Source organism: Pelophylax lessonae (genome assembly GCF_965119305.1).
Source record: "Pelophylax lessonae genome assembly, chromosome: 5".
Taxonomy (NCBI): Eukaryota; Metazoa; Chordata; class Amphibia; order Anura; family Ranidae; genus Pelophylax; species Pelophylax lessonae.
This window is the reverse complement of record NC_138772.1, coordinates 69,367,186-69,386,360: the sequence shown is the minus strand read 5'-3', so window position 1 is coordinate 69,386,360 and position 19,175 is coordinate 69,367,186. Positions and strand designations below refer to the sequence as shown.

The following is a 19,175-nucleotide window of genomic DNA, read 5'->3' as shown; positions in this document are numbered from 1 at the left end:
CGATAATATCAAAAAGCATGACCAACCTGCAATCTGTCAGCACTACAAGTCACAGTATGCCCTACTATTGAAAAACAAAAGTACACCTCGAGGCTCACAAAGGGCTATTCTTTACTGACATGTGTCAATGTGCACAAATTTAGTTACAGTGAACCTTAATTTGCTTTTAAAGTTTGGACAGTGAGTCTCTTTATAGCATTTTCCAGGTTCCAAGGCTACTTAAAAAAAAAACCTCAGAATTCCAATAACATTATAGAAACTGCTGCTGTTCAAAAGTTAGTATTTAACCACTTTAAGAGCAGAAGGATTTGCCCCCTTAATGACCAGGCCACTTTTTTCAACTTGGCACTGCATAAATTTAACTGGCAATTGCACGGTCGTGCGACGCTGTACCCAAACTAAATTTACGTCCTTTTTTCCCCACAAATAGAGCTTTCTTTTGGTGGTATTTGATCACCTGTGCGATTTTTTTTTTTTTGCGCTATAAATAAAAAAGAGCGACAATTCTGAAAAAAAAATCTATATTTTTCACATTCTGCTATATAACATTGCCCCAAAAAAAAATGTAAAAATAATTTTTTTTTAACATTTTAAGCCAATTTGTTTTCTGCTACATATTTTTGGTTAACAAAAAATCACAATAAGTGTATTTTGATTGGTTTGCACAAAAGTTATTGCATTTACTAACTACGGGAAAGATTCATGTCATTTTTATTGTTTTTTTTTTTACTAGTAATGGCGGCGATCTGCGATTTTTTGCGGGACTGCGACATTGTGGCGGACAGATCAGACCCCTGACTGACATTTTTGACACTTTTGTGGGGGCCAGTGACATTACTACAGTAATCAGTGCTAAAAATATGCACTGTTACTGTAATAATGACACTGGCAGGGAAGGGGTTAACATTGTGGGTGATCAAGGGGTTAAATGTGAGCCTAGGGGAGTGATTCTAACTGTTGGGGGGGCATGGCTTGTGAAATGACCATAGAGACCTGTGTTCCTATATAAAAGGATCACAGGGGCTCTATGATCATTCCAGGGAGAACGGTCAGCTATTCCCCTAGCCTCCTGCTCGTGACCGACGTACAGATACGTACATCTACGGCGGGCGGTCCTAAAGAGATTAAATACAAAAATTATAAAACTAGTTTTGTGTCGCAGTCTAGATATGTTCTGAGCTGCATGTCCTCCACATTTACAGCCATGTAGTGGGGGAGCACGTGCACTCCTTAACTCATTCCTCTCTGGCCTAAGTTGGTCCCCCAGACCCACCAAGGCACTATGGGCAAGAGATCACCCCCTGGGAACAAATGCAGGAGCACCCTGGGGTGAATCCTGGCCTGGACTAACCAGCACCACCAGTAGTCTGTTACATAAACAAACAAATGTGCATATCTCCTCCAGTGTCAATCAAAACAGGAAAGTCCAACACATAAGCTGCGCTGAAATGATGGTATAAACCCACATAGGAATATACACAGGTAAGTCCACAAAAGTCCAAAGGGTGGGATAGCCAAACACCATGAAGTGAAGTTGAGAACACAAAGCTTTCACCCCACCACGTGACCCCCCTTAGGTAGTGCTCACTCACCAAATGTATGATAATATGTGCCTTTGGAATGAATCCTTGCTCAGGATGGATTTCCACCAGGAATGCATGCTCAAACCTCCACTGGAACTGTTGCATAAATAAACCTTAACCAGTGGCCGCATACACTTATTGTAATAGGCAGCAATATATTTCTAGTATCCCCCTTGGTGGGAGTGGAGATGACCCATCTAGAAGGATATACAGTACATACACACAGCACAAGGCCATGTTCACACTACAAGACTGCTCTCAGGGCTGCAGTTCCTCTCTGAGAGGAACCATAGGAATCTATGCGACCACTGGTTAAGGTTTATTTATGCATATAAGCCGGAGTCTGAAGACAACAGTTCCAGTGGAGGTTTGATCACGCATTCCTGGCGGAGATCCATCCTGAGCAAGGATTCATTCCAAAGGCACCTATTATCATACATTTGGTGAGTGAGCACAACCTAAGGGGGGTCATGTGGTGCAGTGAAAGCTTTGTGTTCTCAACTTCACTTCCTGATTTTTGGCCATCCCACCCTTTGGACTTTTGTGGACTTATCAGTGTATATTCCTATGTGGGTTTATACCATCATTTCAGCACTGCTTATGTGACTTTCCTGTTTTGATTGACACTTGAGGAGATATGCACATTTTTTTTAGTTTTTTTTATAAGGTAACAGCTACATCTTATTGTTTTTATACTTTTAATACTTAATAGTGATTGAATATTTGTGTATATATTCATTTTATACTATTTCCTGAGCGCAGGGTGATTGAGATACATTTGGGCTACGCTTACTGATCTCAGTCTTGTTTGAAGTCTGTTACATAGCCTCAGACCTTATTCAATGGACCTCAATAGCACCTGCACCCAACACCTGTTTGTTTCCGAAGGAGGTTCCTATCTAGAGGTTTAGGAGAAGGAAGAGTCCAAACAACAGAAAATCTTTCAACTGTTTACTGAAGCAGATGATTTACTTTTTTACATCCTTTCATTCATATTACATTCCTTGAGTTGCAAACTATGACGGGAGTCACTTTGGTTGGGGGGCCCGTGGAACACAGCTTACCTGTGTTGGGAAAACCTCTCTCAGCCCCCTAGGCCCCTCTTATGTGTAAGTCACCCTGTGTCTATTAGGGACACAAGGTGACCAAGAAGCCCAGTATGGCCTGCCCAAACCAGACTTACACAGACTGATCGCCTATGAGAGCTCCATGCGCCCTGCTGGGAAAAACGCACAAACTTTGTGGAACTTTGTCAAGGAAGCTGCCATGATGGATTGACTCTTTGGGACTTGTTACCCTAATAACTCAGGCACAGACCGATTGGAGGTCTGGTACCTCGTTAGTCTACCTTTTGGGGGGAAGATATGTGACGGTACTCACCGTCAGTGGGAGTTAAAGACAGATACTTAATGGACACTGAGAATATGGCTTGGATTGCTTCAAATCTGTATTTACACTTATGCTAATGTTTATTGTACTTCAATGGCAGAGACAGACTCTCCCTATTGTCTGTGCATTGAGATGTGATGTTGATTCTGTTAAGCCTGTTTGTCCCATTGTTAAATGTTAATGAACTCACATATTGTTTCTGTCCAAATGGCTAGATAATTAGTGTGTGGTAATCTGATCAGGATGGGGAGGTTCATGCTGTATATAAATTCTGTGTGACTGTTCAATAAACGGCAGGTTCCAATACAAGCTAAGTTGTCGGCTAGTTTTGTATGGGGGCGGCTGGAAAATCTGATATCTATGTTCACGACTGGGAGCAGGCTGTATACTGAAAGAATCCACAAGTACAGTGTGGGTTGCGGTTCCGTTACATTCTCTCCCCTTTCAGAAGGAGACTAACACAGGAAGGGACCCCAAACGGGTTGACTTTGAAGTTAGTCTGTAGTTGCAGTCCCCAAATGTCTGTAACCACACAGTACTCCAAACAAATTGTCCCGAATGGAGCATTACTCACCCAGCCAACCTCTGCCTCTCTCATAGAACATACCCGCTGCGGGGGAGAAGCGTGGACTGGCCGTTCTCCCTGGAGTCCTTTCAGCCCCTGGAGAGAACACAGGGTGGCTGGGCTCACTTCCTCATGCTGTTGGGAACCTGGGCCGACTGCCCAGCATCCGTGGGATATAGAGGGGAAGACCGCAGTCCCATCTACTACCACAGGAACTCCATCATTTGTTTCTTGAGGGCAGAGGCCAGCCACACTCTTCTTTGCTGCCAGCTCTTCTGCTGGGTTGGTGTCATCATTCTGGGGCAGCGTCTGCTGCTGGGAAGGGGAGTCAGTTGCTCCATCATTCTTATCCTCATCTGGCAGTTGGGACAACCTTTCTCTGGTACTGTCTCCCAGATGTACAGATCCTGACGGGGGAGGGAAGACAGTTTCCTCCGCTCTGACTGACTGTTGGGGAGGGAGGACAACAACCTCCTCTCCCTTCTCACCCTGGGCCTCCGGAACTGCCACAGGTGTGGGGAAGAGGTCGCTGACTCTCTGCCCGGCTGCCAGCGCTTCAGCTAGGTATAGAAGCTTCACCTCATCAGCTTGTCACTGGGGCGAGGGGTAGATTTCCCCAGCTTCCTGGAACTCTTTAGCTGTTGCAGGTGCACTTCCGCTGGGGACTCCAAATAATCCGCTCCGGCTAACTGTTGGGGGGGGGGGGGAGACTGGCTTCCTCCACTCCCAGACTGTAGATCTCTCGCTGGGGGGGGAAGGATGAGCACCTTCTTCTCCGAACTGTGCAGCTGCTGTTGGGGAGTGATCACCACCTTCTCACCCTGGGCCTCTTCTCTCAGGGAGGCTGAAGCTGCTGTTGGTGTTGGGCAGCACTCAGTGACGTTAGTCCCTGATGCCAGCTGTTCTGTAGGAAAGTAAACTGAAAAGTTAGTGGCCTTGCACACATCTTCCTGGGTCACCAATTGTTGCAGGCAGAGGTTAGCAGCGCTATGCCTGAATGCCCGTTCTTCTGCTGTAGGCTCACTGGGATGTTCCTCCTCAGCAGAAAAGTCTATTAAATCCCCAGCCTCTGGAATTACTGAAAGTCCAGGGCATGGGCTGGTGGCTCTCGGGCCCAGTGCCAACACTTTGGCAGCTAATTTATCAGTTGGAGAATGAAGATGGCTTCCTCTTCTCCCATACCTTTATCCAGTGGCTGGACAAACGCATTCCTCCATCCAAGTTCATCCTATGCAGAAACAGGTTCATCAAGGTGAGTCAGCACTTGCTGCATCTGCCATAGGACTTCCGCATCCTAAACTGTGGGTGCAGGTGAGCAAAGCACATTATTACTGTGCCATATTGTCGATTCTTCAGTCAGGATTTATGGACTGTCAGCTGGTACTTCTGGATATTCCCAGGCAAGGGGAGCCCAGGTTTAGCGTTGAGCAGAGTCTAGCAGTCGTCTGTAGGCGATCTCCAGCTCCCATTCCTGATTGGCTAGAAATTCCAAATCTTCCAGTGCCCAGTCTACTTCCAAAACATTCAGCATCTGTTCTCTGTATTCCAAGATTTCCTCCAAACGCCAGTCCAAATCTCTCCCAAAGTCGGGTCCTCAGACAGCCTCTCTAGTAACAGCCCCGGGCCGCCGTACCAAAAGCCTTCCATTGGGCCATCATCCGCTGTCCTTGGGCACACTTGGGTTACATACCAGCTGAGGGCTCTGTAGCTCTCGTGCAAAAGCATCTCCACCTGAACCAGCCTGCTTAACTCAGCTTTCCATTCATTGTGGGGTTGTCTCCCCAAAAACACCATTCAAACTTCGTCCTGCGACCAGTACCTTTCCTGGAAGAAGGGGAGGATTTTTCCCTAGTTTCGCTGCTCACCGGCTAGCGCTTCCTTCCAGAGTTCCCAGCGGATTACATCATACCATCCTAGAAGGACCTTCTCTGATACTGGTCCCCTCTGCTGTATTTGCATATTTCGCAACCTCCTTCCGAATTCTCCGAATATCTCACCATTGGACCTCCAATTATGTTTGTGACCCCCCCAGCAAGATGTAGCAAGGATGTCCCCACAGCAAGAATATGCAGCTAAGCGTTCAAGCCACTGGACTCACTCCAACAAAGGCATCAGTTAAAGGCAAAAAAGGAGAAGCCCCATAGTGCAGCATTTATGAACAACACTTTAAGCCCCTTTCACACTTGTGCGACTTGTCCTGCTACTTGGGACTGCAAAGTTACATGAGCAGTCATACCCCATGATTTCTAAAGAGTACCATTCATATCTGTGCGACGTCAAGTCCCAGAGACTTCATATTAGTCCCTGCACTACTTTGGTCTGACTTTGATGTCACTTGAGGTCCATAGACCTCCGGATTACAAGTGCATTTCTCCAAGTCACATCGAAATCGCATCAAATTCGAGTTGAAGTTGCACAAATTTCAGGTCATACAAGTGTCAAAGGGGCCCTAATGTGACAGTTATTGCACTTGCATATTGAAGAAAAGAAAAAGGCAGTAAAACGATCCAGAATGCACGGCCGCAGGACCCAACAGCTTGCCTGTGCATGATGACGTGACAGATCTTGCTCCGCCTGATGCATTTTTCAATATTAGGTGTCCTAATATTGAAGCAGTGGCGGCCGCTCTATAGGGGGTGCAGTGGCGCCGCCCCCCCCCCCAATCTGTGGGCAAAAAAATAAAAGCTTAAAAAAAAATTAATTTCTCGGCCCACTAGGGGCGCCGGACTAGTGGTGGGTATGGTTTTTCACCCCACGTGCGGCGGTGTAGAGGCGCCGATTGGCGGCATTCTGGGGGTCATCGGGGCGCAGAGCAATGCGCCCAGACACTCCCCACTTTTGTGATGTCCTGGCTGTGATTGGTCCAGACTCCAGCCTGGACCAATCCCACAGGAGGACATGATTCCCGGGGACGTGGTGACGTGCATGCGTGGGGGCGGTGCGTGCGCCAGTCCCGCCCGCCCGCCAGCAGAGAGGAGAGCTTCCGCCCGCCAGCAGAGAGGACTCAGAGGAGAGCCGCGCGAGAGAGTCCGCAACTCCGCATCGCATCCCATCCCATCCGCATCCGAGAGTGACTATGACTCCCGCCGCCACCCCGGGGCCCGACTCAGAGGCAGAGCATCTGCAGCAGTGCACGACGCAGGTGAGTGAGTCGAGTCGACCGACCGAGGTAAGTGTTCAAGTGATGCCACTGTCTGTCACTGACACAGTACTGTCTGCTTTGAAGGGGGCATGCACGCTGGTCTCTGCATTGAAAGGGGGCATGTATGCTGGTCACTACATTGAGGGGCATGTATGCTGGTCACTACATTGAGAGGCATGTACTGTATGCTGGTCACTACATTGAGGGGCATGTATGCTGGTCACTACATTGAGGGGCATGTATGCTGTTCACTACACACCCACACACTGTCTGTCACTGACACAGTACTGTCTGCTTTGAAGGGGGCACACACGCTGGTCTCTGCATTGAAAGGGGGCATGTATACTGGTCACTACATTGAGGGGCATGTTTACTGGTCACTACATTGAGGGGCATGTATACTGGTCACTACATTGAGGGGCATGTATGCTGGTCACTACATTGAGGGGCATGTATGCTGGTCACTACATTGAGGGGCATGTATACTGGTCACTACATTGAGGGGCATGTATGCTGGTCACTACATTGAGAGGCATGTATGCTGGTCACTACATTGAGGGGCATGTATACTGGTCACTACATTGAGGGGCATGTATACTGGTCACTACATTGAGGGGCATGTATGCTGGTCACTACATTGAGGGGCATGTATACTGGTCACTACATTTAGGGGCATGTATACTGGTCACTACATTGAGGGGCATGTATACTGGTCACTACATTGAAAGGGGGCATGTATACTGGTCACTACATTGAAAGGGGCATGTTTACTGGTCACTTCATTGAAAGGGGCATGTATGCTGGTCACTACATTGAAAGGGGGCATGCATACTGGTCACTACATTGAAAGGGGCATGTATACTGGTCACTATATTGAAAGGGGCATGTATACTGGTCACTACATTGAAAGGGGGCATGTATACTGGTCACTGCATTGAAAGGGGGCATGTATACTGGTCACTGCATTGAAAGGGGGCATGCATACTGGTCACTACATTGAAAGGGGGCATGTATGCTGGTCACTACATTGAAAGGGGGCATGTATACTGGTCACTACATTGAAGGGCGCATGTACGCTGGTCACTGCATTGAAAGGGGGCATGTACGCTTGTCACTGCATTGAAAGGGGGCATGTATGCTGGTCACTGCATTGAAAGGGGCCTGCACTGTGGGGTTTGTGCTAGGGGGCCTGTACTGTGGGATTAGTGCTAGGGGGTCTGTACTATGGGGTTTGTGCTAGGGGGCCTGTACTGTGGGGTTTGTGCTAGGGGGTCTGTACTGTGGGATTAGTGCTAGGGGGGCTGTACTGTGGGATTAGTGCTAGGGGGCCTGTACTGTGGGGTTTGTGCTAGGGGGCCTGCACTGTTGGATTAGTGCTAGGGGGTCTGTACTGTGGGATTAGTGCTAGGGGGTCTGTACTGTGGGGTTTGTGCTTGGGGGCCTCTACTGTGGGGTTTGTGCTAGGGGGTCTGTACTGTGGGGTTTGTGCCACTCTCAGTCAGTGTATCCCATAATAGGGTGTCTCTCACAATATATCCCATAATAGGGCCCCTGCTCCCTATTATGGGATATACTAGTACTGATGGACCCCTTAATATGTGATATATTGGGAGAATTTGTTCACGCAAGCAAAATACAGTGGAGAAAATGGGTGGAGTCTACAAGGGGTGGGGCTTCTGAGAAATGGGAGGGATCAAAATGGAAGGGCGGGGTCTTGCGCCCCACCATCTTAAAACTTCACCAGCCGCCACTGGATAGAAGCATCGGGCAGAGCTATATCTGTGACGTCATCACACAGGGGCACACTGGCGGATCCTGCGGCCATGCAGTCTGGATTGTTTTAGGAAGTTTATTATCTTTTATTGTACAAATTATTTTACACCAGAAACTCAAGAACACTTTAAAATTATTTCTTTCTTTGCTGTTTGCACCACACCACAGCCATTTGCAGGCCAAATTGTCACAGTTACTTTTAGTAATTGTCTCATAGTTCAGGGAAGGAATTATATTAAAGCTGCAGATTATAAATCAGATTGATACAATCTGCCTGCATCAGGAATTTATTTGCATATTCGGTCGTTGAGCCAGAAGGAGAAAATGAAAAGAATGCTTACACTAATATATGAGATGGTAGGGTAAACATTTCTTCTCACCACTGGCCACAAGGCAGAAAACTAATCAGAAATAAATTGCTAATCATTCACTAAACGTCCTGCAGTCAAATCGTAAGTTAAAGTACGTTTATGTGAAATAATACAGCAATTTTCTAATAAGATTTTAAAATATATAAGAGGACGGTATAGGAATATTTCACAATATTACATCTGTTTACAAAATATATAATTAAATTGCAAGTCTGGGAACTAAAAGTGTTTATGAAAAGAAGAAATATAAAGTCATTATAATGCAGACAATTATCTAAGGGTGCAATTAAATATTGTGAAGTTGTTTTGTGGGGAGGAGGGGGAGGGGGGGTTACAGTGCTACTAACCACTGATGATTGTGGGTGAGAGGTTTTAAAATACAACCAATCAACAATGATTGTGGGGTTGTTTTTTTGGAGGGGAGTGTGCAGGGTATGAGAGGGGGCAGTATGTACAGGAGAGGAGTGTGGAGGGTATGAGAGGGGGCAGTATGTATAGGAGAGGAGTGTGGAGGGTATGAGAGGGGGCAGTATGTATAGGAGAAGAGTGTGGGGGGTATGAGAAGGGGCTGTATGTATAGGAGAGGAGTGTGGAGGGTATGAGAGGGGGCAGTATGTACAGGAGAGGAGTGTGGAGGGTATGAGAGGGGGCGGTATGTACAGGAGAAGAGTGTGGAGGGTATGAGAGTGGGCAGTATGTACAGGAGAGGAGTGTGGAGGGTATGACAGTTGGCAGTATGTACAGGAGAGGAGCGTAGAGGGATTGACAATGGGCAGTATGTACAGAAGAAGAGTGTGGAGGGTATGACAGTGGGTTGTATGTACAGGAGAGGAGAGTGGAGGGTATGACAGTGGGCGGTATGTACAGGAGAAGAGTGTGGAGGGTATGACAGTGGGTGGTATGTACAGGAGAGGAGTGTGGAGGATATGACAGTAGGGGGTATGTACAGGAGAAGAGTGTGAAGGGTATGACAGTGGGTGGTATGTACAGGAGAGGAGTGTGGAGGGTATGACAGTGGGCGGTATGTACAGGAGAGGAGTGTGGAGGATATGACAGTAGGGGGTATGTACAGGAGAAGAGTGTGAAGGGTATGACAGTGGGCAGTATGTACAGGAGAGGAGTGTGGAGGGTATGACAGTGGGCGGTATGTACAGGAGAGGAGTGTGGAGGATATGACAGTAGGGGGTATGTACAGGAGAAGAGTGTGGAGGGTATGACAGTAGGGGGTATGTACAGGAGAAGAGTGTGGAGGATATGACAGTGGGTGGTATGTACAGGAGAAGAGTGTGGAGGGTATGACAGTGGGTGGTATGTACAGGAGAGGAGTGTGGAGGGTATGAAAGTGGGCGGTATGTACAGGAGAGGAGTGTGGAGGATATGACAGTAGGGGGTATGTACAGGAGAAGAGTGTGGAGGGTATGACAGTGGGCAATACGTACAGCAGAGAAGTATGCAGTGTATTACAGTGGGTGGTATGTACAGGAGATTAGTGTGGAGGCTATGAGAGAGGGTATTGTGTACAGGAGAGGAGTGTAGAAGCTATGACAGTGTGGGGAATTTCTGTGAGTGTAAATTAGTAAGTTGGGGAAGGATGACTTTCAGTGGAGGTGTCTGTGGAGTTACAAGGGAGGGATGTTGGGGAGGTGGGTGATGAAAGTGACTATGGAATAATGTCTGTCAATAGGGGGGTAGGAAGAGGCTAGGAGTGTTGCCTGTCAGCAGAAGGTATGGAGAGGCCTGTGGTAGGTATGTACGCGGGGGTGAGAATTGGTTGATGAATGATATTGGGCATCTGTGGGTTGGAAAATGGTTGGTCATTTATATAAGTTGGAGGGGGGAACATGGAAAGTGTCTGAAAAGTAATGTTCTCGTTAATGGTGTGAGTGTGAAATGGATGATGTGTGTCAGCGTTTAGGTTTCTTTCACATTTGTGGTATTGCCTAGCACCCTCTGAAAAGCAATCTGTGTTGGATTGCTTCTAAGAGGGTGGTATAGCAGCAGCTGACAGGCATTCAGGAGGTGCTACTGCTGCCTCCTGGTGCGTCTTTTTACTTTCCATTTAAATTACTGAATAGCAATTTAGACATTGCGAGAACGCACCATAAATACGAGCCAAGCGTTTAGCTTGCATTTGCAGAGCGAACCCATTGAACTCAGTGGGTGAGTTTGACAAGCAGTTCTGCCAATCAAACTCTGCTGCCTCAGGTAAAAATGCCACAGCTGCAACAGGATGGTTAGGATTTAGGTGCCTAAACAGGGTGTGGTAAAAAGCACAGTTCAGCTGCCCACTGACCGTTTATATGAAAGAGCTCTTAGAGGTGGAGAGTGAAGTATAAAATGGCTGGGTAGATATCTGTCAGCTTGTGGGAGAGATGATCTTACTGGGCCCTCTGGCTCCAGCACTGCAGTGGCATATACAGTGGTAGTACTTGAAGCTAGCTGCAGTAGCACACAGCACGGCTTCTGCCTGCAAACTCTGGACGGCTCCTCACACATTTATTCCCTCTCCTAAACATTGCGCAGGTCCACTCCACCAGCTAAACCACCAGCTAAACCCCCCTGGACACTCCCCCCCTCCTGCAGTAGCAATCACTCTGCAGCAGCCACTAGACTTTGCAGGTCACTTAGCATGGTATAAAGGGGGTGAAGCTGGGGGTGATATGTTTCAAGCATTTCTTTCTTTTAATGGCTTCCCAAATCATCACTAACTGTGGAAACTTTACACTGGACCTCATTGAAACTGGATTTTGTGCCTATTCCACTCTTCCTCCAGATTCTGGGACCTTGATTTCAAAATTAAATCACATCATCTGCTGGTGTTGGTCCACTGTGTTTTATCAAGTCCAAAGTCAGCGCAGTCCTCTACCAGGAAATTCTAGAGCACTTCATACTTCCCTCTGCTAACCAGCTTTATGGAGATGCTGATTTCATTTTCCAGCAGGACTTGGCACCTTCTCACACTGCCAAAAGTACCAATACCTGGTTTAATGATTATAGTATTACTGTGCTTGATTGGCCAGCAAACTCAACTGACCTAAACCCCATTGAGAATCTGTGAGGTATTGTCAAGAGGAAGATGAGAGACACCAGACCCAACAATGCAGACGAGCTGAACTATCAAAACAACCTGGGCTTCCATACCACCTCAGCAGTGCCACAGGCTGATCGCCTCCATGCCACGCTGCATTGATGCAGTAATTCATGCAAAAGGAGCCCCGACCAAGTGTTGAGTGCATACTGTACTGTACACGGACATACTTTTCACAAAGCCAACATTTCTGTATTAAAAATCCTTTTTTATTGGTCTTATGTAATATTCTAATTTTTTTGAGATACAAAATTTTGGGTTTTCACTGGCTGTAAGCCATAATCATCAAAATTAAAATAAAGAAATGCTTGAACTATATCACTGTGTGTGTAATGCATTTATAGAAAATATGTGAGGTTCATTCTTTGAATTGAATTACTGAAATAAATAAAATTTTTGATGATAATCTAATTTTATGAGATGCACCTGTATATGCGTCCTCACAGAAATGGGTCTTTATCCATGTGCCCGCATATATGTGCTACTGTGTTTGTGTTGAAAGCATACTGCTTCGGGTCACATAGAAACAATCTGGAACAAAGAGAACCAGTTCCCAATCATCTGACTGCAGTGATAGCCTGTAAATGGTGGCCTGGGGGTCCCCAAGGAATTCCCTTAATTTGCAGGGATTGCCTCTCACTTCCTGTATTGGCTATGGGTCAAGAGGTGAATGTAAATCTCCCCAATGGAACACAGATGGTAAAAAATAAACCAACAGGGCTCTCAGACTTGTCAGTGTGGAGCTGTATCTGATGCCCTGTAGTCAATCCTATGTTTGTTGCCCCAGCATGAAGATTGGCACTAGCTCTGGCCAATATAATGAGGGCATGTGACACACCCTCTCTAGGCGACTCTAAACACATCCTTTCTTGACACCCATAATAGACTTTTCTCATGACATACCTACAGAAGCCCCAGATACTTCCCTAAAACCTTCCACCATGAATCACATTAGGACAGTTGTATTCAAACACTCCCTCCTACTACATAAAGATGCTCTGTCATCTTGTAACATTGCTTTATGAGCATTTATGGCCAAATCTCCAGGTTATTTGGGGATCCTGTCATTAAGTCTTCCTTTACTGTATCTGGGTTTGACAATTCAGCCCCTTGCTGCTGCCTCTCACCTCTCTGGGGATGATGAGACTGAGGAAACTGGGTGAAGATGAGACTGGGTTTCCTCTTGTCATGCAGCAGGTTGATCATCACAGCCAAAGCAAAGTCACTTGCCTGGTGCTCAAGGACTGTTTTTTAAAAAGTTTACTGCTGCTGCATATTGTGATATACTGGGTTTGATTTACTAAAGACAAATAGACTGTGCATTTTGCAAAGTGCAGTTGCACTCTGCAGAAACAGTTGCTCCAGAGCTTTGTAAGCTCTGCTGACTTCCATCATCCAATCACATGCCAGCAAAATTTTTTTTTTTTTTCTTGCACGTGATTAGGTATTCTTTGCAAAGTGAAACTTTACCTCATTTACTAAGATCTGGAGCAACTGCACTTTGCAAATTGCACAGTCTGTTTGCCATTTGGAAATCAACCCCACTGTATCAGGTACAGAGCCAGTGTTATACAATTTTTCAAGACAATCTTGTTTAGGTCAAAATGAGGGCACTTACGTAGTATGATCTAAAACAGGCCGATGACTCTCTTCTCCTGGATGTATAGTGATTCCTTGGCCTACTTCCCAGTGGAAAGCTGCATCTCGACGAAAAGAGTTTGCTCCAGGTTGAAACCAATGGCACATACTGCCATTATCAAAGCTGCAGTATTCTGAAACTTAGAAGTGAGGCAGGTATTAGTTATCCACTTGCTATGGCTGTAACAGACAATGGTTTCCAGGGGACCCAATGTGCTTCAGTGGCTCACTTTACTCCACCAAGCCATTCGAGCACTAGAAGGAAAGGGGTACTACTGTTGTTTCAAAAGGGTAAAGTAAAATATTAGGACCCTTCTGCACAAGGAAGGTGCCCTAGGCAATTTTCTTCTTGGGAATCCCCCATAAAGCAAACCACTGAGAAGTTAATAAATTAGATCACTAAAAATACAGTGTATGTTTTATGCATTTTAGAACAGCTTTTCATGCTGGGAGTGGCTGAATTATACTCTTTATAATACTCTTCTGCCATAAATGCATCCCTCTGCCTGTCAGCTGTCATGTTCACTGAGCTGCACATGCGCAGCTCAGTGAACATTTACGGCCCCGATCAGCCCCCGATCCATGCCACGGTGATGTGACTCCCATGTGCATGCGTGGGAGTGGCGTCATCACAGCCTGACCTATCAAGTGGCCGAAGGCACAGGACCCGGAAGGAAGACCGGACAAAGATGGAAGCGCCGGGGGCCTGCTGAATCGGTCCCAGCGCTGCGCTGGAGGACACCATATGACAGGTAAGTCTGCCATAATGTACTAATATGTTTCAAAGGGTAAAGTAAAATATTAGGACCCTTCTGCGCAAGGAAGGTGCCCTAGGCAATTTTCTTCTTGGGAATCCCCCATAAAGCAAATCACTGAGAAGTTAATACATTAGATCACTAAAAATACAGTGTATGTTTTATGCTTTTTAGAACAGCTTTTCATGCTGGGAGTGGCTGAATTATACTCTTTATAGGGAAACAGGAGGCTGTGACCAAATATCACTCTAAGATCAGAAACAATGGGATTAATTTATATTAGTGATATTTACTTACCACAGCTTGCTTCATCAGAGCCATCTAGACAGTCCTCTCTAAAGTCACACAGCTTTGAGGTGGGTATGCATTGCCCGCTTGACCTACAGACATGTTCATTGGCTGTGCAGTTGTTTGCAGGAAGGGTTGCCACAGTAGAGGTTCCTAGAGGAACTGGGGCCCATGTGGGCAAAATGCCTATAGACACAAAAAGTGCATTTGCATTGTGTAAGCTTTAATAAATCAAGATAGGTGCTAAATTCTTAGGGCAGAACAAAAAGCAATAAAGGTTGTAATTATTATAACCCATAGACACCGATCACATATCAGTTAAATGACCTAGATACTGAGATTTAAATATTTGGTGGGTTTGCTGGCTGCTGATATCCATTGTCTCTCCAGATTTTATATGCATGGAAATCTATGTTAATATGCTGAAAAATTACCACTTTTCCTTTCATCAATGAAATAGCCTGGTCCAGAGGCGTAACTAGAACCTTCAGGGCCTCAGTGCAAGAAACCATGAAGGGCTCCCCTGCCCCCCCCCCCCTTCCATCAAAACCCAGGGCTTCCAGTTGTGAGAGGGTGTCTATGGACATCCCCACAGAATCCTGCCTCCCACATGCTCCCTGAGGCACGCATCCATGATGCTCTGTGACTGCTGTGCTCTTCAGGCAATCACAGTGGTCCTTTACCATGTGATCAGCTGATCACATGTAAACAGTTCCACCTATCAGTGCTCATCCATGCCCATCAGTGCTGCCTATCAGTGCTCAGCAATGCTGCCTATCAGTGACCATCAGTGCTGCATATCAGTGCCACGTATCAGTGCTCATCAATGTTGCCTATCATTGGCGCCTATCAGTGCTCATCAATGTCCATCAGTGCTGCCTATAAGTGCTCATCAATGCTGCCTATCAGTGCCCATCAGTGTTGCCTGTCAGTGCTACATATCAGTGCTCATCAATGCTGCCTATCAGTGCTGCTTATCAGTGTCACCTATCAGTGCTCATCAATGCTGCCTATCAGTGCCACCTATCAGTGCTCATCAATGCCGCCTATCAATGCTCATCGATGCCGCCGATCAATGGTCATCAATACTGCCTATCACTGCCACCTATCAGTGCTCATCAATGCCACTTATCGTGCTCATCAATGCTGCCTATCAGTGCCACCTATCGGTGCTCATCAGTATTGCCTATCAGTGCTGCTCAACAGTGCCACATATCAGTGCTCACCAATGCCGCCTATTAGTGCAACTTAGTGCTCACCAATGCCGCCTATCAGTGCGAATCAATGCTGCTTATCAGTGCTCATATAACTGAATGCAAAACTTTTTTTTTTTCAGTTTTTGAAGTGGAGAAGAATAAGAATATCTACCAGGTCCTTCTTGCTGCCTGTGTCCCTGTTATGGAGATTAACCCTCTCTATATTTCCTAGTCACTGATGTCACTGAAAGTAAAATAAAATCCCAAATTCTGAGTGGTCACCACAACAAGAAAAAAAGGAGATATAGGGACACTATTCTGGTGACCCTGGGGACTACCAGGGACTTCCTGCAATTTGGAGGAATTTCCTCCCACCTGCTGTGGCTATAAAGATAGGAAGTAAAGGGAAATCTCTCCAATAGGACAAAGATGGCAAAAAATTACAGGGGCTATAACCCTCCCTCACTCTATCCAAAATTAATTTAAAAAGTTTTGTACTCAGTTCTACTTTAAAATAGATCTAAACCCAACCAGTTAAATCTCATAAAAGCTATAACAGTTTATAGTAACATCAAAATTAGTTTCTGTTCTTTTTAAATCTGTAGATTTTTATAAAAATTGTTGGTGATACTTCCGTGAAGATCCTTGTTCAGGCACTTCCATATATGAGGTAACAACTGTTTCCCAGATTTTCTCTTGTGTTAAAGTGGAAGAAAACTTGAATTTTAATCGAGTGGCTGACAGGCAGGGTATTTATGACAGAAGACCCTATTGGTCTCTTCTGCCATAAATGCATCACTCTGCCTGTCAGCTGTCATGTTCACTGAGCTGCACATGCGCAGCTCAGTGAACAGTTATGGCCCCGATCAGCCCCGCGATCCGTGCCACTGTAATGTGACTCCCGTGTGCATGCGTGGGAGTGGCGTCATCACGGCCTGACCTATCAAGTGGCCGAAGGCACAGGACCCGGAAGGAAGACCGGAGAAGATGGAAGCGCCGGGGGCCTGCTGAATCGGTCCCAGCGCTGCGCTGGAGGACACCATATGACAGGTAAGTCTGCCATAATGTACCAATATGCTGTGCATACTAGTACATAATGGCATAACCCACCTGGGGGGCTTAAAAAAAAAAAAAAAATTATAGTGGACTTTACTTCCGCTTTAATACCCTGTCAGCTGACACTGGAGAGGGTGCATGTGGACAGGAAGTAGCTGAAAAAGGCAGCACTGGGATGCACAAAGATAAAAAATAAAATATGGAAACCTATATTTATTATATAAAAAAGACAGTTAAATGACACACAGTGCCTAATCAAACTAAATTTAATCAATTTAGGGTTTATATTTACTTCATCCATTACATTATCAATAAGTCAGCAGGCTGTCAGTTGAATGTAAAGTAAAATGTAAAAGTTTTGAAGTAAATAAAAACTTTTTTAAATATATCTCAGCTGAAAGTAGAAATGTATAAGCCATGGTGCTTGTTCTGGGGTCATGCTATTTCTGCGCTAAGCTTTGGATGGATGAAAAGTTCACCAAGGATGTGACCCATTAGAGCCGGTGCAGTAGTGGATTTCAGGCGTTTCCCATTACACATCCAATTCTCTCTCGGTATATTACGCAGAACACAAGATGAAAAAAGGTCAGACACAGACAGTATCAGGGAAAAGCTCTTTATAGGGCAGACGACATATAAACAGTCAGCCAAAACTCTTCCTTCATAGCTAAGTTTGTATTTACTATTGTGAAAAGCAGAAGATGTTTCTTAAAGCTGAACACCAAGCAAAAAGTCTTTACTCTTGCAATGCTTTCCTCTAATTACTGTAAGGAGAACACATGCGCCACTCTAAGTGCAGTATCTTGAAATGTATTGCGCTCCTTCCTCAGACGCGTTCTCAGAGCATGCTCCGAGAACGCGTCGCCGGCGCCATTACGCAATCACACATTCCAGGAAGTGACAGCGGGACGGCAGCGGTGTGTCCCCCCGACTAGGAAGTACCGATATCCACCGATCACAGCCTGTGTATGGAGACCGCTCAATCCATCCTGACCAGGACACCGGAGCGATTATCTATATTCCCTATGATGCTTTTTATACATATCCTTTTGTGAGTACCTTTTATTTGGTTTATCTAATAAATTTCAAGATACTGCACTTAGAGTGGTGCCTGTGTTCTCCTTACAGTTGGCCCCAAGCTTCTTCTACTTCTCACCAGGGCAGCCTACGGAGTGCGTTTTTTGGGATTTCAAGGACAATTCTATGGACTTGATATATGGACTTCCAGATAATGGACTATCCTATTGGTTTTCTTATTGTCTGCACCTCCATCAGTCCTCTTGCCTTTAGGTGGAACCTGTGAGGTCTCTACTACTATTTTTTCCCCGTTTGCCCCAGTTTTTTAAAACCTCCTCTAATTACTGTAAGGCTAGCCATTGACGGATCAAAATTTCAACCTGCGTACCGTAGACATGTGCGATTCATTTAGTCACGAGTTGAAATTCGGACAAAAGTTTTCATAGATTAGGACAAATCGGAATAGTAACAAATTTTAACAAATCCTAAATAAACTATAACAAAACAACAAATTCAATTGTATTCATTCATTTATTTCATTCGGATGACATGATGAAAAAGTTTGGACCTTTCAATGTTTGAATCATCTGAAAAAACGTAACAACATAACGAATGATCCAAATTGATTTACTGTAGATCCATTTCAATTTTATGTCGCATTAATATTTTTTTATTATTATAAAAAATGCACTACATATGAAATGGAAAACATCTTGCAATAAATACAGTAAGGTATAAAAGTGAAATAAGATGATGATTCCTATATATGTGTTTGGTTTGGTTGGAGGTGGATCCATCAGAATCTCCGAAAATGCTAAATTAATTTCATTCCATTCATTATGTTATGATTCAAAGATTCTGATGGATCCACCTCCATCCAACCCAAACAGAGTGCATAAGTAAATTCCCGAAATTTAGAATTAACACAATAAAATGAATATAGCCAATCTTCCAAATATACTTCCGAAATGCGATATAGATTCAGAACAACGAATATATGAAACGAATCCGAGTATATGAAACAAATCCAAATACAGGAAACAAATTCCAAATTCCAGAATCATTCTAACTTCATTCTAACTTAACAAATATGTTGAAATTAAATGACTAACTTAACAAATGAATAAATAGCCAAACAATTTTTTTGCCGCGCACATCTCCAGTGTATTGCTGTCTCTGCTCTACAGAACTAGAACTTTTGATTGACCTCTGTTGATGGAGCATGCTGGAAATCTTTTTCCGCTCAGTGGCTGCAGCCAATTAGTTGCAGCCACTGATCTGTGTATTCTGAAAGCGCCGGATGCTGCTGTCAGA

The 19,175-nt window shown here is 45.2% G+C and overlaps 1 protein-coding gene across 1 annotated transcript in view; it reads right to left on the bottom strand.

Moving 5' to 3' along the window:
- The window catches only part of MALRD1 (MAM and LDL receptor class A domain containing 1), a 558,112-nt gene that overhangs the window by 378,016 nt on the left and 160,921 nt on the right, over nt 1-19,175 (bottom strand). Inside the window, exons 14-15 of the mRNA XM_082259425.1 lie at nt 14,602-14,778; nt 13,530-13,689 (exon numbers count right to left, since the gene is read on the bottom strand). Coding sequence (XP_082115551.1) covers nt 13,530-13,689; nt 14,602-14,778 — 337 coding nt within the window. The remainder of the gene's footprint in view (nt 1-13,529; nt 13,690-14,601; nt 14,779-19,175) is intronic.